Source organism: Neltuma alba, unplaced genomic scaffold, assembly GCF_004799145.2.
Source record: "Neltuma alba isolate B1F8T4 unplaced genomic scaffold, ASM479914v2 tig00003893_pilon, whole genome shotgun sequence".
Classification (NCBI taxonomy): domain Eukaryota; kingdom Viridiplantae; phylum Streptophyta; class Magnoliopsida; order Fabales; family Fabaceae; genus Neltuma; species Neltuma alba.
Genome location: NW_021633470.1, coordinates 509,814 through 534,775, shown reverse-complemented (window position 1 = coordinate 534,775; position 24,962 = coordinate 509,814). Strand labels below are relative to the sequence as shown.

The 24,962-nt window shown below is 38.0% G+C and overlaps 4 protein-coding genes across 6 annotated transcripts; 1 reads left to right on the top strand and 3 right to left on the bottom strand.

Moving 5' to 3' along the window:
- Positions 1-14: 14 nt before the first annotated feature.
- On the top strand, positions 15-2,450 carry LOC114742952 (NAC domain-containing protein 100). Its single transcript, XM_028931183.1, has 3 exons — positions 15-325; positions 414-679; positions 1,654-2,450. Exons 1-3 carry the CDS (start codon positions 172-174, stop codon positions 2,170-2,172), a joined length of 939 nt encoding a protein of 312 aa, XP_028787016.1. The 5' UTR covers positions 15-171; the 3' UTR covers positions 2,173-2,450.
- Positions 2,451-3,393: 943 nt separating this feature from the next.
- Positions 3,394-9,520, bottom strand: LOC114742941 (CRM-domain containing factor CFM3, chloroplastic/mitochondrial). 2 transcript variants are annotated; one of them, XM_028931173.1, is made up of 10 exons: positions 8,569-9,520; positions 7,905-8,370; positions 7,694-7,824; positions 6,899-7,234; positions 6,443-6,599; positions 6,074-6,366; positions 5,928-5,987; positions 5,374-5,454; positions 4,883-5,070; positions 3,394-3,773 (listed from the first exon to the last, which is right to left on the bottom strand). In XM_028931173.1, exons 1-9 carry the CDS (start codon positions 9,472-9,474, stop codon positions 4,978-4,980), a joined length of 2,523 nt encoding a protein of 840 aa, XP_028787006.1. In that variant the 5' UTR covers positions 9,475-9,520; the 3' UTR covers positions 3,394-3,773; positions 4,883-4,977. The 2 variants fall into 2 exon arrangements, with proteins under 2 accessions (XP_028787006.1, XP_028787005.1); XM_028931172.1 differs by having other exon boundaries at positions 4,848-5,070; positions 8,569-9,519.
- An 813-nt stretch (positions 9,521-10,333) lies between these two features.
- Positions 10,334-16,881, bottom strand: LOC114742827 (extended synaptotagmin-1-like). The gene is made up of 14 exons (XM_028931041.1): positions 16,672-16,881; positions 16,426-16,500; positions 16,238-16,345; positions 15,591-15,623; positions 15,401-15,490; positions 14,173-14,298; positions 13,844-13,987; positions 13,076-13,483; positions 12,759-12,893; positions 12,151-12,369; positions 11,747-12,016; positions 11,397-11,534; positions 10,738-11,040; positions 10,334-10,643 (listed from the first exon to the last, which is right to left on the bottom strand). Exons 1-14 carry the CDS (start codon positions 16,879-16,881, stop codon positions 10,413-10,415), a joined length of 2,490 nt encoding a protein of 829 aa, XP_028786874.1. The 3' UTR covers positions 10,334-10,412.
- Positions 16,882-19,119: 2,238 nt separating this feature from the next.
- On the bottom strand, positions 19,120-24,546 carry LOC114742925 (uncharacterized). Of its 2 annotated transcripts, XM_028931151.1 has the most exons (10): positions 24,269-24,543; positions 23,560-24,199; positions 22,920-23,154; positions 22,165-22,334; positions 21,875-22,017; positions 21,558-21,735; positions 20,845-21,424; positions 20,569-20,681; positions 19,538-19,781; positions 19,120-19,442 (listed from the first exon to the last, which is right to left on the bottom strand). In XM_028931151.1, the coding sequence occupies exons 2-10, from the start codon at positions 23,748-23,750 to the stop codon at positions 19,215-19,217; spliced, it is 2,082 nt and encodes a 693-aa protein (XP_028786984.1). In that variant the 5' UTR covers positions 23,751-24,199; positions 24,269-24,543; the 3' UTR covers positions 19,120-19,214. The 2 variants fall into 2 exon arrangements, with proteins under 2 accessions (XP_028786984.1, XP_028786985.1); XM_028931152.1 differs by lacking the exon at positions 19,120-19,442 and having other exon boundaries at positions 19,624-19,797; positions 23,560-24,546.
- Positions 24,547-24,962: the final 416 nt, after the last annotated feature.

The following is a 24,962-nucleotide window of genomic DNA, read 5'->3' as shown; positions in this document are numbered from 1 at the left end:
TGAATGCGATGTTTTCATGAATAGATATCATCTTTGTCAAAGGGTTAGCTGTACAATATAAGCGGAATATCCACGAATGCTTTCGCGTTGAAGGATGCGTTATAAAACCATAAAGTAGCACAATTTATTGATCTTACTCACAGTTGCTCCATTTTCTCTCCGCCTTGCGTAATGGAGGAAAGCCTACCTCCTGGGTTCAGATTCCATCCGACAGATGAAGAGCTCATCACATACTATCTGACAAGGAAGGTGTGTGATACAGGCTTCACATCCAAAGCCATAGCAGTTGTTGATCTCAACAAGAATGAACCTTGGGATCTTCCAGGTATACATATATGTAGTTTTAGATGCCTTTTTATCATAATTACTCATCATCCCAGATCCGCTTCATATGGATATTATATATGAAACAGGAAAAGCATCGATGGGAGAGAAGGAATGGTATTTCTTCAGCGTGAGAGATAGGAAGTACCCGACGGGGCTGAGAACGAACAGGGCGACGGAATCAGGGTACTGGAAAACAACAGGCAAAGACAAAGAGATAATGAGGGAAGGGGCGCTGGTTGGGATGAAGAAGACACTGGTGTTCTACAAGGGTAGAGCTCCCAGGGGTGAGAAAAGCAATTGGGTTATGCATGAATACCGCCTCCACAATAAGCACTCCTTTAGGGCTTCCAAGGTTTCTATCTATCCATCTCCATCATTCTTAATTCATTCCTTATTTAATTTCCTCTCTCTCTCTCTCTCTACATATATATATGTATACTACTATATCTACTTTCTCACATTCTCTCCTGTGCTTGTTTTCTCCCCTTCATCTTCGCTGTATTCATACTATATGATATACATCGCTATCTCACATTCCAGTCATATCAATTTGGTCGCCTGGTTTACATTGAATAATACCGCGGAAATGCACCCCAATAATTTTTTAATTATACTTCAGTCTTTTCTAAATTAAACGCGAAGACACAGACACACACACACGCAAAGAGAATATAGCTTTTGGGATAAGATATGTCTAGCTGGATTTTATTTTATAGCTGATCAAGGTCTTTCAAACTGGAGTTTGTATATACGTGTGTGTGGATCATGGACTACCATCAGCCTTAAGTGATCAAAGCCTTGGCTATTGGGTGGGATCCCCTTGGTGTGTGTGTGTGTGTATAATCAATCTTAGATTATTGCAAGACGACGTTTTATAAGATATGTGCATTTTTTTTTACAAAATTTATTGTTGGATTATAGCTTTTCATAATAGATACATCGGAGTCATACAATTAATTTTACATCATTTAATATTAATTTGGATTATATGAATACATACGTAAAGGTTAATGTATCAGATACGATTTAATTATGAGGGATTGTTAACTATATTCAATTATTCATATCAATCACCATCTGGTTTATTTTCCCCCCCTAAATTTTAGTATATAGGATAACGTGCCAACTATTTATATCTACCGCATTAATTCAAAATGTAAGTCACTTACTATTCTCAAGTATGAGGAACTTTTGTAGTGTATAAACTTGACTATTGCTTATGTTCTATGCATGAATATATAATTACTTGAGGATGATAGGATATATAATAATAAGCTAAGTATGTTTTGTTCGACTGATGAATTAATTTGTTTGTGGTGTTCGTAGGAAGAATGGGTGGTGTGCAGGGTGTTCCAGAAAAGCTCAGCGGCAAAGAAAATACAACAGACGTCATCCTCACAACTATCTCTGGACTCTCCTCCTGATAATACCTCTTTGCTCAATGACTTCCCTGACGTTGACCTCCCAAATTTAAACACCATCGCTCCAAATTCATCAACTGCCTTCACCACCATGTCCTCCGATGATGTCAATACCAATATGAACTTAACCATGAACTGGCCTCCCGCATCTCTTCCATCCCTCCCCTGGCCTTCTGGCTTGCTCAATCCAAACCTTTCTGTGAATTCCTTGCTTCTCAAGGCACTACAGCTTCGCACTTGTCAACAAAGAGAAATTGCTTCTTACATGCCGCCTCACGGAGTTTCTCATCATCAACTAATGGGGACTGATCATCTCCCTCCAAATTTCACACTCGATGCTTCTTCCTCGTCAAAGGTTTTGGAGATGCCGCAGCAACAGCAGCATCAGCAGGAGCAACCGTTCAATCTGGACTCCATTTGGTGAAATTTTAAGGTGCCTAATTGCTTAAAGGATGAAGCTAACATTAATGTGTACGTAAACCTCCCTCCTTGTTAATGTCCACTTAAATGACTCAGCCCCAGTTGTTGTACGTATAGTTCCAGCGAAAATAGGGTACATGCGGTAGTCCACTGTTAGGGAGTAAAATCTCCTCCCTCATTCAGATGCTTTTATATGTTTCAGTGACGACTTTGAAAAAAATCTCAAGAAAAATATCACTTAACCTGTCTGTACAATAAATGCAAGCCTTCTGTTGGATCTCACTGAATATGTGATCTCTTTTTCTCCTCTTCCAGTCATGCAACACGCACGTACGGTCATGTGAAATTATGATTTAGAGTTTTGTTCCTTCGCTTGCGTTCTACCTAATATAATTAATCACTATGTATACTGGGTAACAGTTAAATCCAACAATGTTGCGTAATAATTGTGGATATCGAACTGCTTTTTTCCCAGAGCTGTGCTGAAAGGAAAATGGCAAGTTAAACGGTAAATGGAATCGGTTAACGAACATTACAAGGGGAGCAGATCCAAGGAAATAGATAAACTGAAAACCATTCCAAATTAAGTTGTTCCCAGGGGAGAATACACCAGTTATAAGTAGATGCGCACTTCAACCATCCTCTCAAGCCAAACAAGAAAATTTTAGTGTCGTCTTGCCATGTTTTAGTGAAATGGGGCATTGATCCGAAATTTGGAAGGTGGGAGAGGAACGAGATAGGGGTCGGTGGCTATTGGCTTAGAATGGATTACCTCATGCCAAACATAGGAACAAGGTAACTTAGGAGGTGTTTGGCAATCCCGAAAAATGCTTCTCAAAAGTACGCAAAATGAGACAAACTCCTTTACATATTTACTTCGTAAACCGTAAAAGTACTTTTAAAACTATGATTTAGTTTTCATCCAAACACTCTTTTAGAAATTCTTGATCATCTTTTATTTTCATTTTCGGCCTGCTTTCCTTTATTTTTCCGGTTCAGCATAATCTTAGACGTCGTGCTTTGCTTCATCATTCAGCTTCCCGGCTCAGCTTTATTCTCCGAAATTCCGGTCCAGCTTTCCAATTCTGAAATTGCGAATCAATTTTAGAAATTAAATATATAGTCAGTTTCTTCTTCATCTCTTTCCTCCCTCGCTACTTCTCTCCGCGTCTTCCCCCCTTTCCCCTCCTGGTATTTCATTTTGGAGAGATGGACAGTTTACACATTTGCGGCTACCAAATTTAACTCTTTAATGGAACGTATTCCATTACCATTACAATCTTAATCGAAGCACATTTAGGGCCAAAACCATTCGATTGAATAAAACAAAGAACACAAGGAAACATCATTTATTGGATTTCCTTACAGCGGTGTGAACTCTTACCATTGACCAGAGATTTTACTTTTACATTTATAGTCTACAGTTACTCATAAGCCAACCAGCATACTCAAAGCTAAAAAGAGAGAGCCGCAGAAGATCGAGCGCCATTGGATATGGAATATCCGGGGACCCGCATATGACGATGATGGAATTTTGCTTAGGTCACAGCGATGTGCAAACCGGGGATGATCAGTTCATTGCTGTAAATCCGCCTCCCAATTTCCCTACACATAGGAAAAATGATTGATATAGATAACACAATCTGACTGCATAAAAAACACTGGATCATAATTGCCAGAAGTACTACAGATTTTAAAAGGAAAAGAAGGCTCATCTCCCGGAAGAATTTTTTTACTGTTTTTTTTTTTTTTTTTAACTGGACCGGTTGATCTTAAAAACCTGCTTAACAATAAGTCAAAAATGCGAACAGCCGGTTTTATCAGTTCTAGAAATGGCAAAATTCAGCATCTTTAACAAGAATTTCGCTAGACCACAGGGCACTATATCAGCTATATTGAGGATCAAAGATTGCTTCTTATTTGCTCATGTGGCAACCGCAGAAGACTCGACCAGAAGGTACGAAATCAGTTAATTATCTCCAAGAAACCCGTGGCACGTTGGGTTAAGGCTAACAGTGATGGATCCCTGAGCGGGTTATGGATGAGTAATCCTTGATGACTGATGACCAAAGACTGTGGCTTGGAAGATTTACCTGCAATCTGGGAACCTGGCTCAATTACGGAGGCAGAGGCCTTTGGCGTACCTGGAGGTTTAAACCTTGCACAGAACATGGGATTCCACATGATGACGGAGGTTTAAAGTTTAAACTGACGGGATGATTCCACAAGATGATAGAGGTTTAAAGTTTAAACTGACGGGATGGCTATCATTGAGATGTTAGTATCGCACTTCAATACTCGTTAAAGCCTCAACAACATAGTCTATGCTGTTCGCTTCTGTATGGAAAGTTGGCAAGTTAGGGTTACCCATACCCCTAGGGGAGAGAACAGAACTACAGGTGCTTCAGCTCGTTTGACTGGGGCCAATACTGTATTCTTTACTTTGATGACGCTACTGGAAGTGTGGGAGCTTCTGTAACTGAAGATTCCATTGGACCTTGTACCTACCCTTGTGACCCTCTAAATTGGACTTAGCCCCCATTTTCACTCCCAAAAAAAAAAAAAAAAAAAAAGAAGACGAAGAAGAAGCTCAAGTGTGGCATCAGTAATACGTAATTAACAGAGCTAAGTGGGCCAATCTCTCCTAAATTGCAGCATAAGAAAATATTTGTTACTGACCTACAAATCAAATGATCATATAGAAGTGCCTATACCTAGTTGGTTGCAGTAGACAAGAGATGCCACTAGGGAAGCTTCAATCGATGCACAATAACCTTTCTTCATAGGTATGCATATCGCCTTAAAAGCTTCAAGAATCAGAATTTTCATCATCTTCCCAATCATTGTCTTCCTCATCATCATAATCAACATCATTATAGCCATCAGAATCTTCATCATCACTCTGGAAATAATAATTTAACAAAATCGTTAGCCAAAAATACAATTTAGCAGAATTGACCGTAATCATAATAAATAGTTATTTCTTTCATCATGCCTCCACCCATCCCTCCACCTCCTCCTCTCATACTCAACAATAGGCACTTTTCTATCAGCTACCAGAACTTACCACCAAAGAATACCATGGAAAACTGAACTACTAGCTAGTCTGAGCAGGTTGTATATGCTGGTGATACCATTAAGGAAAAAAATGAAAACAGATGGATGAATTAATTGATAACCCGAGAAGGCATGAGAGGTATCTTACTTGGCTAAATTCTGAGATAGGGTTCATTTGATTATGATCCTCTATACCCCAACTATCTTCAAGCTGATCTTGAGACATGCCCTAATAGTGAAAAGATAAAATTAATACTAATTTATACAGAGACCTTACCCAAAAAAAAAAAAAAAAGCCAAGATGATGAGCTACGCAATCCCAATAATTTACATCACCATCACATTTACATGGATAGATAGAGATTCAAGAAAGATTTAAATGTCAATGTTCCTTTTTATTTTTTTTCGGGGGCAGGGCAAGGGAGGTTGACAATATAGACATTAAGAAATAAAGGCATTTTAATTAACCTTCACAACCTCTGGATGTGAAAAACGAGTCTCAATATTGGAGGCAAAAAGGTTTTCACGCAGGGGTGTTTGATTTAACTTATTTTACATGACACCCAGAAAGAAATATGCAAAACGAAAGACACTTAAGATGGGGAGTTTCACATTCTTTTCAAATGGTTAAGGGTAAATGCAATCAATTATTTCATTTAGAGTCCATGCAATGACATAAGTTATGAGAAGTTGATAACTCACAAGTTCTTTTTTCATTTGCCCTATAGTTTTCTCCAGTTCAGTTATATGCTGACTCAGAGCCTGCGCAGATAAAAAATAATCAAATCTGACATCACAGATATCAAAGAGATAAGTAGAACAATATTTGAAAGTAAAAAAGCTGAAACCTCATGGCGTTGCATGGCTACAGAACGTTTCAATGCCTTTGCTTTTGTTAGGAGGTTTCTAGGCCTCAAACTGATCGGCCGCCTATAATTCTTTCCACGATAGTAGATAATGGCATATCCTTTGGGAACTCTTTCTATTGCTACAAGTATTCCACCACTTTCATATTCCAGCAACCTAGCTGTGTCTTCAACAAAAGCAAGGGTCTTTTGTTTGGTAATCAATTTTACAAGTTCTCGATGCTTCCAATGCAAGTGCATATTCTCAATGACACCATCAAAGACACCACGTATACCTGGAGATGTTTGTAATAGAATGTTAGTACTGAATTGATGCGATATAGCAACTTTCATCTGGCTAAAATTACCCACCAAGTGGCAAGTACGGTTTCATTCTTAGACCAACCCGGCGAAACATCACACACTCTTCATCTGTGATTGTTTCCTGGTCATAATCAGGACCAGCTGGAACCATGGATGCTTCAATCTTAGCTAACAGCCTTTCTGCTCTAACCTTTTTCACCTGAGCCTGTTCAAACATTTAGAGTGGTGGATATATATATCAAGAGAGCAAATAAAAACTCGTGCAAAAGACACAAAATAATGCTACATCTGCATCAATCAAGTGATCACTATATTGCAAAATTTTAAAAGATTTATGTACAAAAATCAAGTTCACACCTAAACCGATTAATCAAGGCAATAGGTCCTAAGAAATCATAAAAAATTTCTTATGTTAACCTCAATCTTCAAAGTTCAGATACATAAACAAACACTGTAATAAGTAATTAGACATATGTTAATCTCGATGTTCAGATAGATACGTACAATATTTAGTTTATGTTCAATTTGTTTGACAAGCCTAACACTCTTGGCTTTTGCGGCTTCTTCCATCATCTTCTCACGTTCTTCAGTAGATATTTCCCTTCCCCAGCGTGCCTGAGCTTCGTAAAACTCAGCCAATGATCCTGCTTGTGCTGTTGATGTTGAAGGAGTTGTATCAACAGCTTCAGAACGCATTTTCTCTTCAACATCTTGTACCTGTTTTGCTAATTCTGCTCTTTCAGCCAAAACGGCAGCAACACTTGTTGGAACAAAGTCCTTCCCCCGATACATTACTATGTAATATTTATTCCTTAGCAGCAGAGTACCTCCTGTTAATTTCTGGACCACGAAAGGGGAAAAAACATCTTTCTTATATTAGAACTAATGATTCTTTTCCGTTCTTAGTATATCATGCATACACAGAAAAGGCGCCCCATTGGTTCACGTAAACAAAATTGTTTGTGTCACATTATGAAGATGATATCATTATATAGTGAGTAGCAATATCTTCGATATAATAGTGGTTCATCATCAAAATTACAAAAATGATGATCCATTTTGCTGGCGTATGTGGTGATTGGAACATGGAGAAGACAGATTAATTTTTCAAATCACAGCAGCCTTTTTCTTTCCTTTGATCATTTTCCAGTCAACAAGATTAATGGAACAACAATTGAATCGTTTTAAGTTGCTGCATTGACACATTTTTCCTATAATGCACATCAAGTCAACACTTTGTACTTTGCCCAAAATGCAATGCCTCTGGCTTGATTCAACAGGAGATTGCATAGAACAAACCTTTAGCTCATCAGCCATCAGCTTATTGTTGGTATTCTGTATACCTCGTTTGACAGCAATCTTTGCAACTAAGCTTTTTTCCCAAAGCTTAAGAATAGCACATGCCAAACCTTGATGATTTCTATTTCTCCCTTTTAAGAAGGACAACAATAGATTTGCATCAGGAACAGAGAAATAAACGAAACAAGATAATGCAGGAGATGAGACTTACCTAAGGCAAAATGACAAGGAAGTGATTTGGCAACTTTCCTTAAATTGGTCATCTCTGCATTGGTTAGTCGAGAACGCATTCCAGTAGGAAGAAGCCTAAAGGGTGTTTTATAACCAGGAACTGTAGGAGGTAGTAAATCAGCATCAACGGGAAGTATTCCTGTGCCCCACCATTCAACAAAACGAGGACCTAAACCATCAAGCAGGCCGTTATATTCTGCTTCCTCCTCTGTCATGTTTTCCGCTTGTTTATGATTCCTCACAACTGGCTCACTCTTTTCCTCGGACGATGTTGCATTGCTGTCCTTTGTTGGTGACAGATTGCCTGTGGAAATATTTGGCACAAAAAGGTCTTCAACATCCCTTCCATTAGGTTGGCTCCTAGATGTAGGTCCCTCATAATGACTACCACGATACACCATCATGACACTTCCAGACCTCCAGATGACTAATCCTCCCGTTCGACGCTGGTCGATACTATTAAAAGTTAGTTCATACGTTCTACAACACACCAAAGGTAATTATTGTACAGGTGGACTACCGCACAAAGTCACTGGAACGAAAATTTACAATGCAGCTAACTAAACTGATGAAAACGTAGAGCAGGGCGAAGTATTAATAATTTCATATCAACTGAAGAAATAAGTTCAAGTAAACCAACAAACCTCAACAATCTCATGAGCCGTCTTCATATCCCGAGCAAGTACCTCATGAAACTTGAGCCTCACTAACTCCTCCTTCCTCCACTTCTCATGAATCTTCTCCAGCACAGCCTGCGTAATCCCAGCTTTTGGCACGCTGATTCTCTCTCTAATGTTCATTCCTATTCTTCTCAGTCGCCTCAGCTCCTCGTCCTCAAGAGTTAGCTCCGCCAAAGTTGGTGCCTTTATCCTCCTTTTCTTCAGCCCCCCCTCTCCGTCTTCTGCTGTATCCTTCTCCTCACCTCTCTCCCACGGCAAGACCGTCTCATCATGTTGATCCTCAGCCAATATAGCATCTGGTCGAACCCACTCTCGCCTCAACAAGTCACTCAGTCTCTCCTCTCCAGTGAGTGGCAATTCATCCCTGCCTCCGGCTGCCATTTGCTCTTCCTCCTCCTCCTCATCTGATCCTATTCCTAAATTCCGCAGTCGAAGAACGATTCTCTCAATCGCATTCTGCCCTTTATCCTTGTCAAAAAAGCGAGTCTCAACTTGATCAACCGTCTCTTCAGCATTAAGTTCAGCAACTTTTCTGTTGTCTTTTCGGTTCGGTAATTCGGTTGGAGGCTTAGATGAGGGCCATTTGGTGATCCATGGGGCAGCTGGGGACTTTGATTTTGGGGAGTGTTTGGGGTCACGTGCGTCTCGAGACGAAGAATAGCTTCCGCCACTGTGCTCTGTAGTTCGGAGGGAGGAGGAAGGCCTGAGAATGCGAAATGATAATTTGGAATGACAGAAGGAAGCGCAGCTGTGAGCGGAGGAGCGATATGTGAGTGGGAGTGATGTCTTGAGAGGAAATTCTGAGAGTTTAGTACCAGTGAGCGCCATTTTCAATTGAAAAGAGTTAAATTTGTGTAGAATTTGCTCCATGAATATCTTCGCCCATTATTTGGATGCCGAGCAAGTTACAGGGCCGCAGGCCGCAGCAGCGGGACGAAGACGATAAGATGTTTTTATTTTTCCTTTTTAGGATACTCTATCCCTTTAAAACTGGCTCCTTTCTTATTTTTAAAAAAAAATTCTAAAAACCTTCACTTTATTATTATCAGCTTTGAAAAGTATAGCTTGCTTAGATTTTTTTTTTTGGTTGAGATGAAAGTATGTGTAATGTAACCTAATATAATTTTTATTGATGTATATCTATTAATAGTCCAAAATTAAATAGCAATAAAATTTGCATCTATGACGTATAATATTGCATAAATTTTATAGTATTATTTTTCTGCCTTGAAATTTTTTTAAAGTTTTTTAAATATTTAGTTAGACAATTATACTGATTCAAATCAAATTTAAAGTGAAAATTTAATCTTCAAATACAAAACTTGGTCTCTTTTTAATATTTAGTTAGACAATTTTACCGATTCAAATTAAATTGAAAGTAAAAATTTAATCTTCAATTTCAAAACTTGGTCTCTTTTTAATTTAGTTGTAAAGTCTGGTAAAAAAAAAAACTAATAAATATGTTTATGCTAATTGTGAAGAGTAGCAGTTCAATCCAATGATGCGGCAACCCGGTACAGCAACACGTTGTTATGCCGGCAATGTTGTAAGAAGCGTTTTCATGGCTTGCGAACAAAATACAAAACAGCTTGGGGAAGTAAAATAGAATCTCAAAAGGGCAGAGAGCGACAGAGACCAGGTCATTCCATTGATAATGATACTAAAATCAATTCATTTTCATTTATTTCTTGAAAAACAGATGAAATAACCATGTACAATTAACTGCTATATGAGATGCAAGCATAAGACTTGCTTGCTAGCCTGAGAAGCATGGAAAAAAAAAATGTCTCAGTTGATCCAGCCAAGAATTATCTAAGACTAGAGGATCTTTTGCTGAAGGTGGAGGAAGAACTACTATTACTGATCTCCACACCCAGCTCCTTTATTTTGCTCAGAAGAACCATTTGTTCTGTCTCCAGCTGCACTATATACCCTTTCTGTATATCCTCCAGACTTTCAAGCTCACTCAAACATGTCGACAGTTCTTGGAGATTCCCATCCTCTATCAAATCTCGAAACTTGATTATCATCTGTTTTATCTGACATAATCCCAATTCAAAATAATGGCATGAAAAGGAAATGAGAATAATGGTGACATATTTTCTTCTTCCAAGACAACAGAAACAATCTCACCTGAGCAGGAATTTGGTGTAGTTTACTCAAGGAAGGGGCAGAGTCCAAAGAAGGTCTCTTGTGCAATTCTGGCACTTTTCTGGTGATTCGAATGTGGATCTCACCCCTTTTAACGCCTTGCAGAGGTATCCATTTGTCGGCCATCTGGTTTGGAGGCAATCTCTGATAGTCCACCACACATTCACCCAGACTCTGTGTCGGAAGCAAGGAATTATGGTCCTTCACATACAGTACCAGCCGACTCCCGTCATCCGGGAACTCTAACGTCTGGTTCCATTGAGGATTCAGGGTTTTGTGTATAACCTACCAAACAACATGCAATGCACACCACACATGAAATTCTGAGCCAATCAGGAGCATCGTGACACATGGACAAGAAAACATAGTAACAACACTTGTCAACTGCAAACATATTACTTATGTTTTCCTTGTTTTCATACTAACTCGAATTTACAAAATTGCAGTCAACTTCACTTCTTTACAGATGCGAGATTGCAACCTTGCGGGGGAAGCCTCTTATCACTGGTGACTTCAACCGTTGTCAGTACTTAACTCACAAATATCAGTTTATATAAAACTAAAATACCACTAAAATTCCGACATGCAAGTCCCCGGAAAACATAAGTGAAACCTGGAAAGAAGACATGAAGTATTATAACCTTGGTCTTTTTCTTCAACTGTCCGTAGTTCACCCTCACATATGGGTCACTCGTCCCTCTGAGATCGGCACCAATTAGATCCCTTGCTTCCAACAAATCAAGTTCAATCCAACCATTCTCTGAATCCAGGTCTGAACCCTAGCCATTTCAAAGGAGCTAAGCATGACAGAATGGATATGCAGAGGTGAAAATCAAGCTTAGTTAAATAACCGGACCAATAATATATATGTATATAGAGGGAGGGTGGGAGGGAGAGAGGAAAAGAATGAAACAGCCCTGTCTTGCTTAATCTTTTATACATTTTCATCAGTGAACGAAGAATTAGAAAATTTCCCATTGGAAACACATACCTTTGTGCCTTTATTATCATCCACCATAACCGATAATTGAAGTCTTATTTCCCCAGAATTCACTCTTTCAAGAGGGATCCACACATCCCTAATCTTCCGTTCCACCAATCCTTCCAAACTGACAATAGCACTGCCAATGTTTTCATCTCCAAAAATTTCATCACTGAAGCACTTTAATCTCAGGTGTTCGCCCCCGCTAATCTCATCAAACTCGAACTTATGATTCCAGAAAGGACTTGAGGTGTGAGAAGTCCTTGTTCTTTGGACATTCTGTAAAAATGTTTTACAGCAGAATCAGATAAAGCATAATTACGCGCGGACATTTAGCACTGATATAGAGACCTCAGTTCAACAATTAATGGCACCATGCAGTCAGAACCTCAAATAGAATTAGTGTGACCCACCTTTCCATACTGCAATTTAATGTAGGGTTCAAACTTTCCAGATTTGTCTTTCGCAGAAAGATTCTTTCCTTCTACGACTGTTATGTTAAGTTTCCTTCCAGTTCTTGGCAGAAGTGGTGATGACCCATTAAGTGAATGCTGAGAGTTAAGACGGAAGTTGTTCAAGCTATGTGAACCATCAGAGAATTGCCACTCTTTCACTACAATTCTCACCTTCAACTACAAAATGAAATGAAGAGGTAAAATTCATAAATTTCTGCGCAAGGCCAATGCAGTCGCTAGCATTGATCCCAAGAGACTCAATATGAAACTCCCCCGGGTTCAATTGATTTAAATTTAATGCCATATAAACTGTTTTGGCTTGAAGATAACCAATGCGCTTGAGGTTGAAATCATGTTTCTTTTGCCTAGTGTACGCAATCTGATTCTAGCTTGTAACTAGTAACAATTGCTGCCAATAATTGAAGATAATCATCTCTCAACCATAAAGTAAAAATTGTTGTCCTGGTGGGGCAGGGGGCCTCTGATTCATACATGACCTTAAATATTGTGCCTCCCTTTTAAGTTAGGGAAATTTAATTATAACAAGATGAGCATAAACATTGTACCTCTCCGGAGTTGACCCCCTCGAATGGAACGGCCACTTCAACTTCTTCTCCAGAACACTCTGCATGCTTTGCTATGATACCAGAGTCAGGTCCTATTGCCCAAATTACCGTTGAATCATCTTCGACATGCCTCATCTTCTCAAAGATCCAAACATAAAGTTAGCCAAAGCATTTTCTACCGAGAGAAAAGGCTAGGGAAAAAGAAACTGCTCGTATGACATGAATAATAATATTATTAATCAGTAACTGATGCCTTATATTGCTTATAAGTCATCATCCTGCTGCTAGTTCAGAAAGGAGAACATTAAAGACAGTACCTTGATTTCACAAGTGCCCAAATAGTCATACTTGACACTGTTAGGAGGACACTCGTAAAGATTAAAACGAAGAGTTCCTGTACTATCATGTAAAACCATATTAAATGCTGCGTCCCATCTAGGAGTTGAACCCAGTCTGACATCTGTTCTCCTCGTTAGTTCCTCAAGTTCTACCTCCACAAATGTTTGTAGGTCTTTTTCATCCGACTTGGCATCCAAAGGGCCATTGCTTGAACCATCTTGTTGCCTTCCCTTGAAGCAACTCCTGGAAAGTTTATTTGCCGAAATCACTGTAACATGTACAATGCCTCCAACTGCCTTTCTCCTAAAATCTACAACAGGCAAATACAAACATCGGCGGCGAGGTTCTACCATTGTTTTGAATATGGTTTCAGTAAAAAGTTTCACCTGTATTTTGAAGAAGTAGTAATAATATTAGCTTGAAACATTAGATTCATACCACAATAACCATATATCATACACAATCCTGATATATCGATATTCAAATTTTTTGTCTTCACGTTTTCAGCAATAGGTTCATAATAAACTTCCACTGCATTGTCACATGTATAAAAGGAAATATGTCGACGAACTTAGGCATCAGTCTGAAATCAATTGACATCCAGAATCAGCTTTGATGTCTATAATGTAAATTTTTCCCCTCCAAGTTGCAGCATAAATATAAGATGGTCTAGGCACTCGAGATAAACAAACGCAATTTTGTTAAATCCCATGAACGTAAGAAAAATAAGTAGTAAAGGAACACACCAGCCAAGAAGAAACACCAGGCAACACAGTGGCAGGAAGTGATTGGCTTCCACCGCTTCCAAAGGCAACTCCTATTCTCACCTCAGGAGTTGACGCAAATGAATATAAAAGTGCTTTACCATCTAGAATTGGTATAAAAAGAAGCTGACAGATCAACATAGAAAACAGATTAAGACCAACAAAAACGCCAAAGCGGCTAGTTTTCATCTGCTTCAGAAATCAATATAAATTGCTCAGTATTTTTTTGACAGCATTTATATGTTTTTGTTTTGTCAGTAAAGCTAAAGCATAACATTTTTAAGAGAACGAAAACGATGCCGGTAACATACATCACCCTTAATATGAAGACTGTTAATCACAATCCGGGTAGTTCCCATTAATGGCTTTGCAAGCTTGACCAGCATCAAAATACTCATTTCATTTGTGTCCCAATCAAGACCCATTTGCATTACTCGCTGCCACATACCAACGGAACGCTTATTGAAACCTCATATATCTGGTCATATATCATTAGATTTTATACTTGAAAGAAAACTTAATCACATAGAAAAAAGATAGGGCAGCAAAGAAATGTGATAGATGTAGTCTTTTAGTTGACCTAATTAACTAATTTGAATAAATTAACTAATTTGAATAAATTAACAATGTTAGTTACATTACTTAAGATGATATGTTTTTTCTAAAACACCCTAATCATCTTCCTTAATTTCTTCTCCCTCTCTTACTTGATTATTGTTGAGAGAATATTCATAGGGTTAATTTAAAAAAAAACTGATAAACTCATAAACATGTAAAATAGGTCTTATATATAGAACTAATATCAACCCTTAAATTAGATCCTATATTAAAGGGGTGTTTAGGTAAAAACCAAATCATAGTTTTAAAAATGATTTTACAATATACAAAGTAAGTATTTAAAGGAAACTTTTGTCTCGACTTATGTAAAAGCTGTTAAAATCCAAACACCCCTGGTAAAGTGGCATTAACGGCTGTATCAGAGATGCATTGATAAGCAGTAGCGTCGTCTTTTCAAATTGTCTAATGGGCCAAAAGGGCAGCTCAAATGTGTTTAAACATGATATCTTGAATGAGATACCTGAAATCATCATATTTTAATATTTCATCTGTAACTTTTGGCCCAAAAAAAATCATATTTTAGTTGTCCTCCAGCGGCACCCTTGTTTTTAAACTATCATCGTGGGAACTAAATATGAACGTAAAACAGAAACCTTTACAGAGTTGACGGCAACATAGAGGCCACACAAAACCTTGGAGAGATACTAGTCGATTGTGGTCGTGGCGGTGGTCGAAGGAAATTCAAACCGTGAATGTCACATAAAAACAACATTAAATATTGGAGATTTGGACCGAATTCTTTTTCCCACTCCCATGTTTAGAAATAATCGACGGAAAGAACCCCGAAAAAAGAAGAAGAAAAGAATAATCACGAGATACGGAAGCAACGAGTTGGTGTGTGTGTGTGTTAAAACGACATATAAAAAACTGATTAAGACGTTATTATATTCAAGTAAATCTGAATGTGAGACAAAAGAGAACCTGGTCTCCAGAAGTTGACCATCGGATCCCCTGAAGACCCAAGCTAGGAGGGCATGTACCAAGTGAAAACTCCTGTAGCTCAAATCTTTCCTACAAGATAAGAGTGCTTTTTGTTCAGTACAATTCATTAAAATTTTCAATCATTTCGATAAAAACTTGATGAATTCTTCCAAATACTGAGCATACTCACTATAAGTCCTGGTTTTCGGAGCTTTAAGCGTTTCTAGACTCAAAAAGAGAGGAAAGGTTAGTTCATCGTCCAAGTGCATAGAACATGATAGGAGATTCTCGTCATATAAGTATAACGTAAATAAGAGTCAAGATTAAGCATTCCATCCACTCTTTCAGGTTTCAACTTCATTAATTTTACTACCTAAAAACCATAGGGAAAACACGCAGAAACTGTGCTTTTGAGGAGGCATGCAGCCTAGCATATCATTCTAAATCTTTTTGTTCTCATCTGCGAGGCCAATAGTAAAATCCTGTTCCTGCACTTACCTTTTTCTAATTTAGAACCCATTTCCCATTAAAAAAAGAAAAAGAAAAATAGTGTAAAGGCTATTCATGCAAAGCCCAGTCAAGTTAAGGAATATGCAGAAGCAATCTAACCTCAGAGTTTCAGGGCAAACAGAATATGATATGCGACTATAAGCAGATCTAATGAAACTCTCCAGACATTTGCTCATACACAGCAGAAACAGCTCAAACATAAAACCGCCACTTCTAAAGTGGTCTGATTTGCCCATGGATAGAAGAAAAAATTGTGATTCACCGAGAACATGAAGAAAGCTTACTAGCAATACGATAAAAAAGAGAGAAACAACAGGGAAATATCACCTCGAATATAGCTGATAACCTTCTCGAAAGCTTTGGGTTGTAATAGTTGAACCAAACTTCAGTCAACAGCTTATTCAACCACTCACAGGGCTCCAATGGCGTGATGGGCTATAAGTGCAGGAAGTTGAATTCATCTTGACAATGCTCTCTGGCAGTTTAAAATAAAGACAAGAGAAGGGAGAAGTTACCAATGTATTCAGCGCAACTCGCTTCCATTTACTATTCAGTTCCTCCACAAGTAGTTTGCATTGGTAAATCCCATACTGCAAACAAAGAGATCAGTACCTCCCCTGATGAGAAATGAGGAACAGAACACAAAATAAAGGGAAACAAGGCCCAAGGTCCATCCTTTCACATGTGAACAAATATTTATAACCTTCAAAACAGGAAAAGAGAGAAGAGGGAGTGGAAATGTGAAATGAGAGGAACAACACCTGTCTGGTCGCCCATACAGCAAGAGCTAGCGGAATCCAGCTGGCTAAAGAGAAAAGCCACCTCTCAATGGCCCAAACAATCAAAATCAGAGGAATAAACAATAGAACCCGGGGCTTCTCCTCCACGATATGTTTCAGGAAGTCTTCAGCCGCCCTCTCAAGACTGAGAAGGAACCTTTTTCTCCTACTCTGCCTTTTCTTTCTACTCATGACAGGAAACTACTCTGAAAGCATGAAGGAAATAAAAGATCTTTTTCGTCTCCTTGTCCTCTTTCTCTGGGTTGTTCCCATTGTCAGCATTTGCCATTCATGATACCGGGAGCGAAGCAAACAAAAACCCTATGAAAATTACGGGAAAAGGGGCTGCCAAGTGAAATTATAATCAAAAGAATGGATATTCCTCGGGCGAGAAACCTTGGAAGGGCGAGCCAGAACCTAGAAGGAGGTGAGAAAACGGGGAACATCGCATCTTGGGTTGAAGGAAGAACTGAAGAAGAGAGATGGAAATGGAAAAAAACTGTCAGCGCTAAACGACGTCATAAATTTGCATTGGCATTAACGATCACATCAGGATGCAAATTCCCGCGTGGCGCTGTACGGACAATCTTCAGAGACTGAGAGGACAACCGAATTATAAAAAAACGCGGGGCTTTTTACGTTTCGATTTGAGGTCCCACCTCCTCCTGATGAAGTCGAGGGTTCTGATTACATGGCATGAGCATACTTACGATTGTTGTGATAGGAATAGACGTACTAACATAACTGGGACCCACATACCTGCGACCTAGACCAATACGAGGAATGTGCTGAATCTCAACTACTTTTGTCTGAACAATGACCTGACAAGGCCACTCACGGATGCTAGAAACAAATTTACAAATCATCACAAAACCAAAAAAAAAAAAAACGAATGACAAATCAACAGGAGGAAAGCGGCTTTAAATTGCTCCGGGGTATTTTTTTTTAAAAAAAAGCGTCAATTCAGACCCCTTTTATTCTTATCCTACAAGCTACACGCATATATATATACTCCCTCGGTTCCTTATTATAAGAGACATTTGATGCTTATGGCATATTCCTATATATAAGAGACACTTAAAAGTTGTTTCTATTTTGTTGTGTTGATTTCCTATTTTACTCATATTTATTGTCTCCAACTCACACTCTCTCTCCTTCTCACTTCTCTTTCTTTGAATAATTTACTATTGTTCTCTCTCATGCTTTTTCTCCTTATTAATGAGGGCCTTTTTAGAAAAAAAAACTATATCTTTTACACATTAATTGTTCTTAACTAATTTTAACTGTTTTTTTTATCAACGTAATTCGGTTATTTGTCTCTTATAATAAGGAACAGAGGGAGTATTATATAAAATTCTTGTACTACCTCCGATCTTAATTATAAGAGCTAATTGACTAATTTGGAGATATTAAAGAAATAAGTTATGTTAGTTATTTATAATAAATAGGTATTGTCTTTCCTAAAATATCCTTACTAATCAAATTTATTGGCTAGAACTATTATTATTAGAGAAACTATCTTGAAAAAAATGCATAAATATGAGAAACAAAATAGATTAGAGTCTTATAATTAGGACAAAAATAAAAGTCAAACGAGACCTTATATTAAAGACCGGAGGTAGTATTAATTTTTGTCACTTCCGTGGTGATGACATGGCAAATTAATGACGATTGACAGGTGGAATTATTAATGTTAAAATTGTATTCAATACTTTGGTTAATGGCTTGGATCCCATTAAGGCTCTGTTTGGATGCTCCAAAACCGTGGTTTCAGAAGCACTTTTCCGCAAAACGAGATAACCTCTTCCACATATTTACTTCGTAATCCGTAAAAGCACTTCTGAAACCATGGTTTTATTTTTATCCAAACACTCCCTAAATGACAAAGTAAACTACATAATTAAGTTATGGTATTCAATTTAAACATTTTACAAGAGATCTCAACAGTGATCATATTTAGAAAGTGTTTGGCAACTCTCGAAGCACTTTTATACAAAACGAGACAAACTCTTTCACATATTTACTTCATAAATTGTAAAAGCACTTTTAAAACACGTGATTTGGTTTCCATCCAAACACTCCCTGAACTAAAAAGACATTTTTATAGTTGACCACTTCTATTACTCCTTTGAGATTTAGTTGTCATTTTTTCTGCGCGAAGGGCAATTTTATACTCCTCCGGTCTTAATTATAAGACCCAATTGACTTATTTGAGGAGATTAAGGAAGTAAGTTAAGTTGGTTATTTATAATAAATAAGTGTTGTCATTCCTAAAATATCCTTGCTAATTAAGTATATTGGCTAAAACTATCATTATTAGAAGGATTATCTTGGAAAAAAATGTATAAATATAAGAGAAAAAATGGATTGGGTCTTATAATTAGGACCAAATAAAAAGTCAAATTGGGTCTTATAATAAGGACCGGAGGAGTATAGTCATAGCTTCACCATCGGCGCATGGGGCAACGCTACACAACCATACGTATGTATGTACAGAATTTGACAGAATTTCAAGCACATGGACATTACTTCCTCTTCTTGTCGTCTTTATCTCTTTCAAGCACAAAGGGAGCCGCGGGTATACTGAACCACCATTCTCTGAGTCTCCTGGACAATCTCTCCGTGGTGGCTTTTCTCGGAGGTGAGTACCTTGTGAATATCTCCAAAAACACAATTAGGACTAAGTATTTACTGGGTAATACAGCCAAAACCAAGGATGTTGCTACAAGAGCAAGGGCAAACTTCTGCGTCGCCTGATGATCAAATAAGAGAGACCATGAATTACATTTCACATTTACTACAACTACCTTAAATGCAAATTGCCAACAAGAGGACATGAGAAAAGAACCTGAGGGAAAATGGAGAGAAACAAGCCACGTAACTTGAGCAAAATGATGTTACCATCCTGTATGAACTGTTCGGCATGAGTGACAGCATTCTGAACAGCCAGAAGCTGCTCCATTGTATTCATCGGCGGAGGAGCTACTACTTTAACTTCTTCCACAGGCCTGCCTTGGCTAAAATATCGTGTCATTATCATAAAAGCTGAAAGGAACAGGAGCACCAGTGCCACTGCATACCGAAGCCATCCCCTGCAATTCAGGCCATCTAATATTTATTATCAAATGAAGGATAGCCAATGAATTCATATTCGTCATTCTTTCCAGTGAACCCTTTTCTCGAATTTGTCAGTTTTATGGGCATCCAAACAGATTAGTACCTGCTGATAATACAGTACAATCCTAATAATCATATTAACGGATTTCAAAATAGATTGAGAGAACACTATCCACAATAACAAGCTATCTTTGAACCTGGTCATCTCCTAAGCCACATCCACTTGCTTAACGATGGAAAAAGCCCAAATTGGTGACTTGTACTCCAATTGCAAAAGACAATTTTAAGGGCAAAAGGAATATCAACAAGGCAGGGATGGTTTATAAAGGAACTGTGTACTGAGATAACACAATAAGATTCAAGATTAAATTATTAGGTAATTTTTAATTGATCAACAATAGACTATCGTTTTCTCATCTTAACAATTTGGATTAAAAATATGCCTCTCAAGACGAGCCCAAATGAAACCACTGAACCTTTATATCTTAAGCTGCATTCCGGATAAACATTCTCAGACGCCCCATGCTTATTGAGTTCTACTGAATCCTTTTCCCATCGCAATAGCACCCATAGCTCAGATTATAAAGATTTTAGTTTATACATGTAAAGTCACACTCCCCAGAAATCATTTTTCCAATCACTGCTACACACACACACACACACACACACAAAACAACAAATCTAACTATATATATATATAAACTCTCACATGTCTTGAAAGATAATAGGTTAGCAGCAAAGTAATCACTTTGGAAGTTTTACCTGCAGATGATATAAATGAAGACTAGACAGAATCCTAGAGACTTCCATGGATCATCCCAATATGCTAAAGATTTAAGAAACTTCCCGAGTTCATTTATGGGAAAAAGTAACTCCTGCAAGTAGTGAATAACTAGCGGGGGTCAAAAAAGATGATTTCAGGGAACTGTGCCCTAATCTTTAGTTCCGTGCCTCACACCAGTTAAATCTAGTTTTATCAAAGACGTGTTGTTTAGAAATGAGAAGCAATGTATGTATAAGGAGTAAGATAAATACTACCTTCAAGACAGCCAAGTTAGTGTCAATACCATCAACTTTAACTCCATCGACTGTTGCCTTGGCAGATTCTACCTTTTTGTAGTTGTTCTTTGATTCTTTAACTTCTCTTTCCAATGAAGTCATTTCTCCAACAGATATCTCGCCCACAGCAAGCCTGCTTTCTTCGGATGTATTTGCGCTTGTACCAAAAACAAATCCCAAGTTAGGAACCATGTCTAAGGCTGAGATGGAATTCATTCCACTTCCAGCCCTAGAATCATTGGCGCAATCTATATCCCTTAAGTTTGACATATTTGCAAGGGATTCTAGTATCAGGTCTCCGCCTGGAAGTTGATCACAAAGATTGAACATCAGAAGAGCCTTGAACTCTTTAGTGATTACAGAACTAATATCTTGAATGGCTTGTACACGCAAAACTCCTAAAACAGCCTTCAAAAGTACTTCATCACGAGCAACTCCTTTGATTTTATATTTGTTTATAAATTTATGAACAAACAGAATCTCCTGTATGATAGCTAGCCAATAATCACGACGAGCATGACCTTTAAACTCTGGAAATTCCATAACAACTGGTTCTGATCTACAAGAGAAACATTTTTGAAAGTTAATACCACCACAATCAACAAAAAGAGATAAAAACACAGATATCCTGATGTGAAGTAAGCAATAACATATGACATGTTAGCTCCACAAATAATTGTACTTTTACTCACAATGATGCTGAGTTATAGAAGACTGCCTTATCAAAAAGTCGAGTACCCAATGGCCCAGTCATCTCAGGTTTAATGACCTGTCTCAGATCATCTGCTAAATCATATTTCTTTGGTTTGTCATATTTTACAACATGAAGCGCTTCAAAATAAAGCGCATGGTCTGTCAGGATTAGCCGGCCTGCATGCACATGAAGACAAACAATCACTAAAACTTTAACAACAGCATGCATGCTCCGAATTCATCTACACAAATAGAGTCTGGAAGAGCATATTCATAGGACATACGGCATCAGAAAATATTTGTCAAAGCAACTCACCAGGCCATGCTGATAATCCTACATGTTCAAGGACTGGTTGCGTGGTGACCGTTCCATCTACCTCCAGAATCTTCTCACCTCTAGATGATCGAAGAGCAGAGAGAAGAGATGAGTCTGAATTGCTCCTCATTTTTCTTATTGCTCTGTAAAGATAGTACCCTTATTAAAAGAATTCTAAGATGCAGTAAAAAGAGAAAAACTAGAATCCTCTAACTTGTGGAAAATGCACAGATTGTTGCCGCATAAAAGAAATACAAAAGTAAGATAAGGCAACGGTCCCAAGTTTTAACCTTTCTAGACAACTTAAGTACTTGTCATAGACGGAGAACTTAAGGCGTCCACCAGTAGATGCACTAAGCACCTCAAAAATATTTTCACTTATGACGACATTAGCAATGATTGGAACTGCAGGAGCTATTCGACAGAAAGCTTCTAAACCAACTGATAAGTCCTCATCCACCTTCAAGAAAATTTGAGGCTCAACATTATCAACAAGACCAGAATATTAAAGACACCACAAAAAGCTAGAACATATGTCATACATGGTTTATACAAATCAGGAAGGAATGACTTTAAGATAAGTTGTACGTATTTGACAAATGGCCTAACCCTATGATGCTCATATATGAAGTGTCATGTTTTGGAACTAACAAAAATTTTGGCCAAAAATATTTTTGGGAATGAAATGGGGATACAGAGATTAGTGTGCAGTGCAAGAAGCCAATACAAAAAAGCAGCAAAAAATTATGGTCTTCCTTAGGCTAAAATAAAGTAGGTTAACCCAAACCATGTTCAGAGAATAATAAAGATTATTTTCTATTATGATTAACATTCAACAATTGATATCAAGAGCAATAACTGGGATGGACGAAAGAAACATTAAAAAATTCCAGTGATGCATACCGGACACCACAATGCCTGCACACATGCATATAAGCATTAGATAAGACAAGATTCTACATGTAGTTCCAAAACTTCTCCAGCTTACGGTGTCATATTTGCAAGACTTGAAGAAAAATCACACTTGTTCTTCAGGAAAACATACATTAAGTAAAGGTTGGCTGCCAGCATCTGGCGTCTCCCAGGCTATCATCATGTCATATGTTAAGCGCCGGAATATTTTATCAGACAGATGACCAATCGCTTGCGTAGACAGAGCAAGTGCCCTAAAACAGCAATATTCCAAAAAGTTCCTTGCATATCGTGATGGATGCTTTAGAGAATCAGAAGCCTCTTGATTGAAACCCTCTTGAAGCTCACTTGAAGAGATTTCAAGGATTCTGCATTATTTGTTTTAGATTACAGTCAAATTTCCAATCATAATCAAAGGCCACTGTGCTAAAGAAACAAATGTGAAGAATAATAGATTACCTAATAGCTTATATTTGAACTCTCCTAAACATGAAAAGTCATTACTCGTTTTTTCATCCACATTGATTCAACTCTTAAAATTCAGCTCTCATAAACCAGCGCACTCGTGTCTACAAGAAGGACAGAAAATTTCCTCCCAAAGCATTTTTCATTCAGTTTTGTCCACATACCCTATCACATTTACTATTTATACGACACTACCAATCTACCATTATTAAATTAGTTACTAAAAATAATTCTAAACACAATAACCTTCTAATCCCTTGATAGGTATCAATAAGCACATGAGATAAGATGCCCAGAAGCATGCTTACTTGGAGCATCTACGCACAACTATATTAGCGACTGGAGAGAGCTCCTGTATCCAATTCCTCCCAGCAGATGGAGAATCCCTCATCTCCTCGAATTCGTCATCAAAATAACTCCTCTTGCCAAGCAACCATTTAAATGATCCTTCTCTGACCAGGCCCTCAAGCAGGTTTCTAGTTCTTCCTGAAAAAGCCATCTCTTTTCTCCTCACTATTTGTTCAAGTGGTAAAAAAGATATCGACTAATGGGATTTCTGTTGTAGTTATTGCATCCATTCGCACATAAATCTTTCCAACAAGAAGTTGCATCAAGACGAATCCTCAAATCGATCCATCAAAGATTCAACCCATCAAAATCCATCTTTATGATAATTCAGGTGGAACGGACTTCCAGAGAACCAAGGACAGAAAAGCAAGAACAATTTGTCAATAGATATAGAAGCAAAATAAACTGCATCAGTTCTTACAACCTCTGGAACTTCTCGGGAGTCACAAAAATAGGGCTCAACAGATACGATATAGTCCGTTAGGTAGGCAGTGACGATGCATTAAGTATTAACCAACAAAGAATAAGCATACTTGGGGTACACGCCAGGGCAATCAAGATCCTTTGAGACCCATACAGAAAATAAAAGAGTGCTGCGACCTGAATAAACCCACCAATTACTCATCAAAATTCCAAATCCACGGAGAAGAATTAAAATCGAAACCACACCATTCGTTTGCCCAAAAATTTGTACTGAGCACTACCGACATAACCCGCCAAAAAAATGCTGAGTCACAGAGCAAAGGAATGTCTCGACTTTTAAGCAAAGGAGATAACACCTCCAACGCCTGCCAATTTTCACGAATCAGACCGTCGATCTCAGACGAAAAGAATTGCGAAGCAACCCTTATGGGAAAGTTGCAACATTCATAGAATCACAGTGACTGATAAATTATTGGAGGGAAGCCGACGGTGGGCAATGCTACAGAAGACACATGCAAGATTGAAGATTGTGTCTTGAATTGTGGGTTTTTATTTTTATTTTATTTTTTGGTGTGAAAATGATGGGTTTATTAATGAACAAGCATGCAAGAGGACCCGACACCCGGCAGAATGCCACAGTGCTTAAGCGACGATCTAAATAAATAAATAAGACATGAGGTGCGCGGGTTTCTCATTCTGATTCGGTGATTCGCGCTTTTTTTTTTCTTTTTATTCTCTGGCGTTAATTTAATTGCCGTTTACTGCCATCAAAAGATTTCAGTGCTGTTTAGTCCTTCGAAGAAAAAAATTGCGGTTTTCGGCGGCGATGATTTGACTAATTCATGACAATATGAGTTCGAATTTCGAAATGTGACAAGTTAAATAACAGTAATATTAAAAAATTAGTTAAATTAATTATTTATAAAAAATAAATATGGTT

Excerpts from the sequence above, each read along its gene's own strand:
- LOC114742952 (XM_028931183.1), top strand. The coding sequence starts at position 172 with ATGGAGGAAAGCCTACCTCCTGGGTTCAGATTCCATCCGACAGATGAA. Across the intron at positions 326-413 it reads TGAACCTTGGGATCTTCCAG|GAAAAGCATCGATGGGAGAG; the intron begins GTATACATATAT and ends TATATGAAACAG. Across the intron at positions 680-1,653 it reads ACTCCTTTAGGGCTTCCAAG|GAAGAATGGGTGGTGTGCAG; the intron begins GTTTCTATCTAT and ends TGGTGTTCGTAG.
- LOC114742941 (XM_028931173.1), bottom strand. The coding sequence starts at position 9,474 with ATGGAGCAAATTCTACACAAATTTAACTCTTTTCAATTGAAAATGGCG. Across the intron at positions 8,371-8,568 it reads CGGCTCATGAGATTGTTGAG|CGTCGAACGGGAGGATTAGT; the intron begins GTTTGTTGGTTT and ends AGTATCGACCAG. Across the intron at positions 7,235-7,693 it reads TGATGGCTGATGAGCTAAAG|AAATTAACAGGAGGTACTCT; the intron begins GTTTGTTCTATG and ends TTCGTGGTCCAG.
- LOC114742925 (XM_028931151.1), bottom strand. The coding sequence starts at position 23,750 with ATGGCTTTTTCAGGAAGAACTAGAAACCTGCTTGAGGGCCTGGTCAGA. Across the intron at positions 22,335-22,919 it reads GCAGCCAACCTTTACTTAAT|GTGGATGAGGACTTATCAGT; the intron begins GTATGTTTTCCT and ends ATTTTCTTGAAG. Across the intron at positions 19,443-19,537 it reads TTCTCTCCATTTTCCCTCAG|GCGACGCAGAAGTTTGCCCT; the intron begins GTTCTTTTCTCA and ends TTTGATCATCAG.
- LOC114742827 (XM_028931041.1), bottom strand. The coding sequence starts at position 16,881 with ATGAGTAGAAAGAAAAGGCAGAGTAGGAGAAAAAGGTTCCTTCTCAGT. Across the intron at positions 16,501-16,671 it reads CTGTATGGGCGACCAGACAG|TATGGGATTTACCAATGCAA; the intron begins GTGTTGTTCCTC and ends CTTTGTTTGCAG. Across the intron at positions 11,535-11,746 it reads ATGATAATAAAGGCACAAAG|GGTTCAGACCTGGATTCAGA; the intron begins GTATGTGTTTCC and ends TGAAATGGCTAG.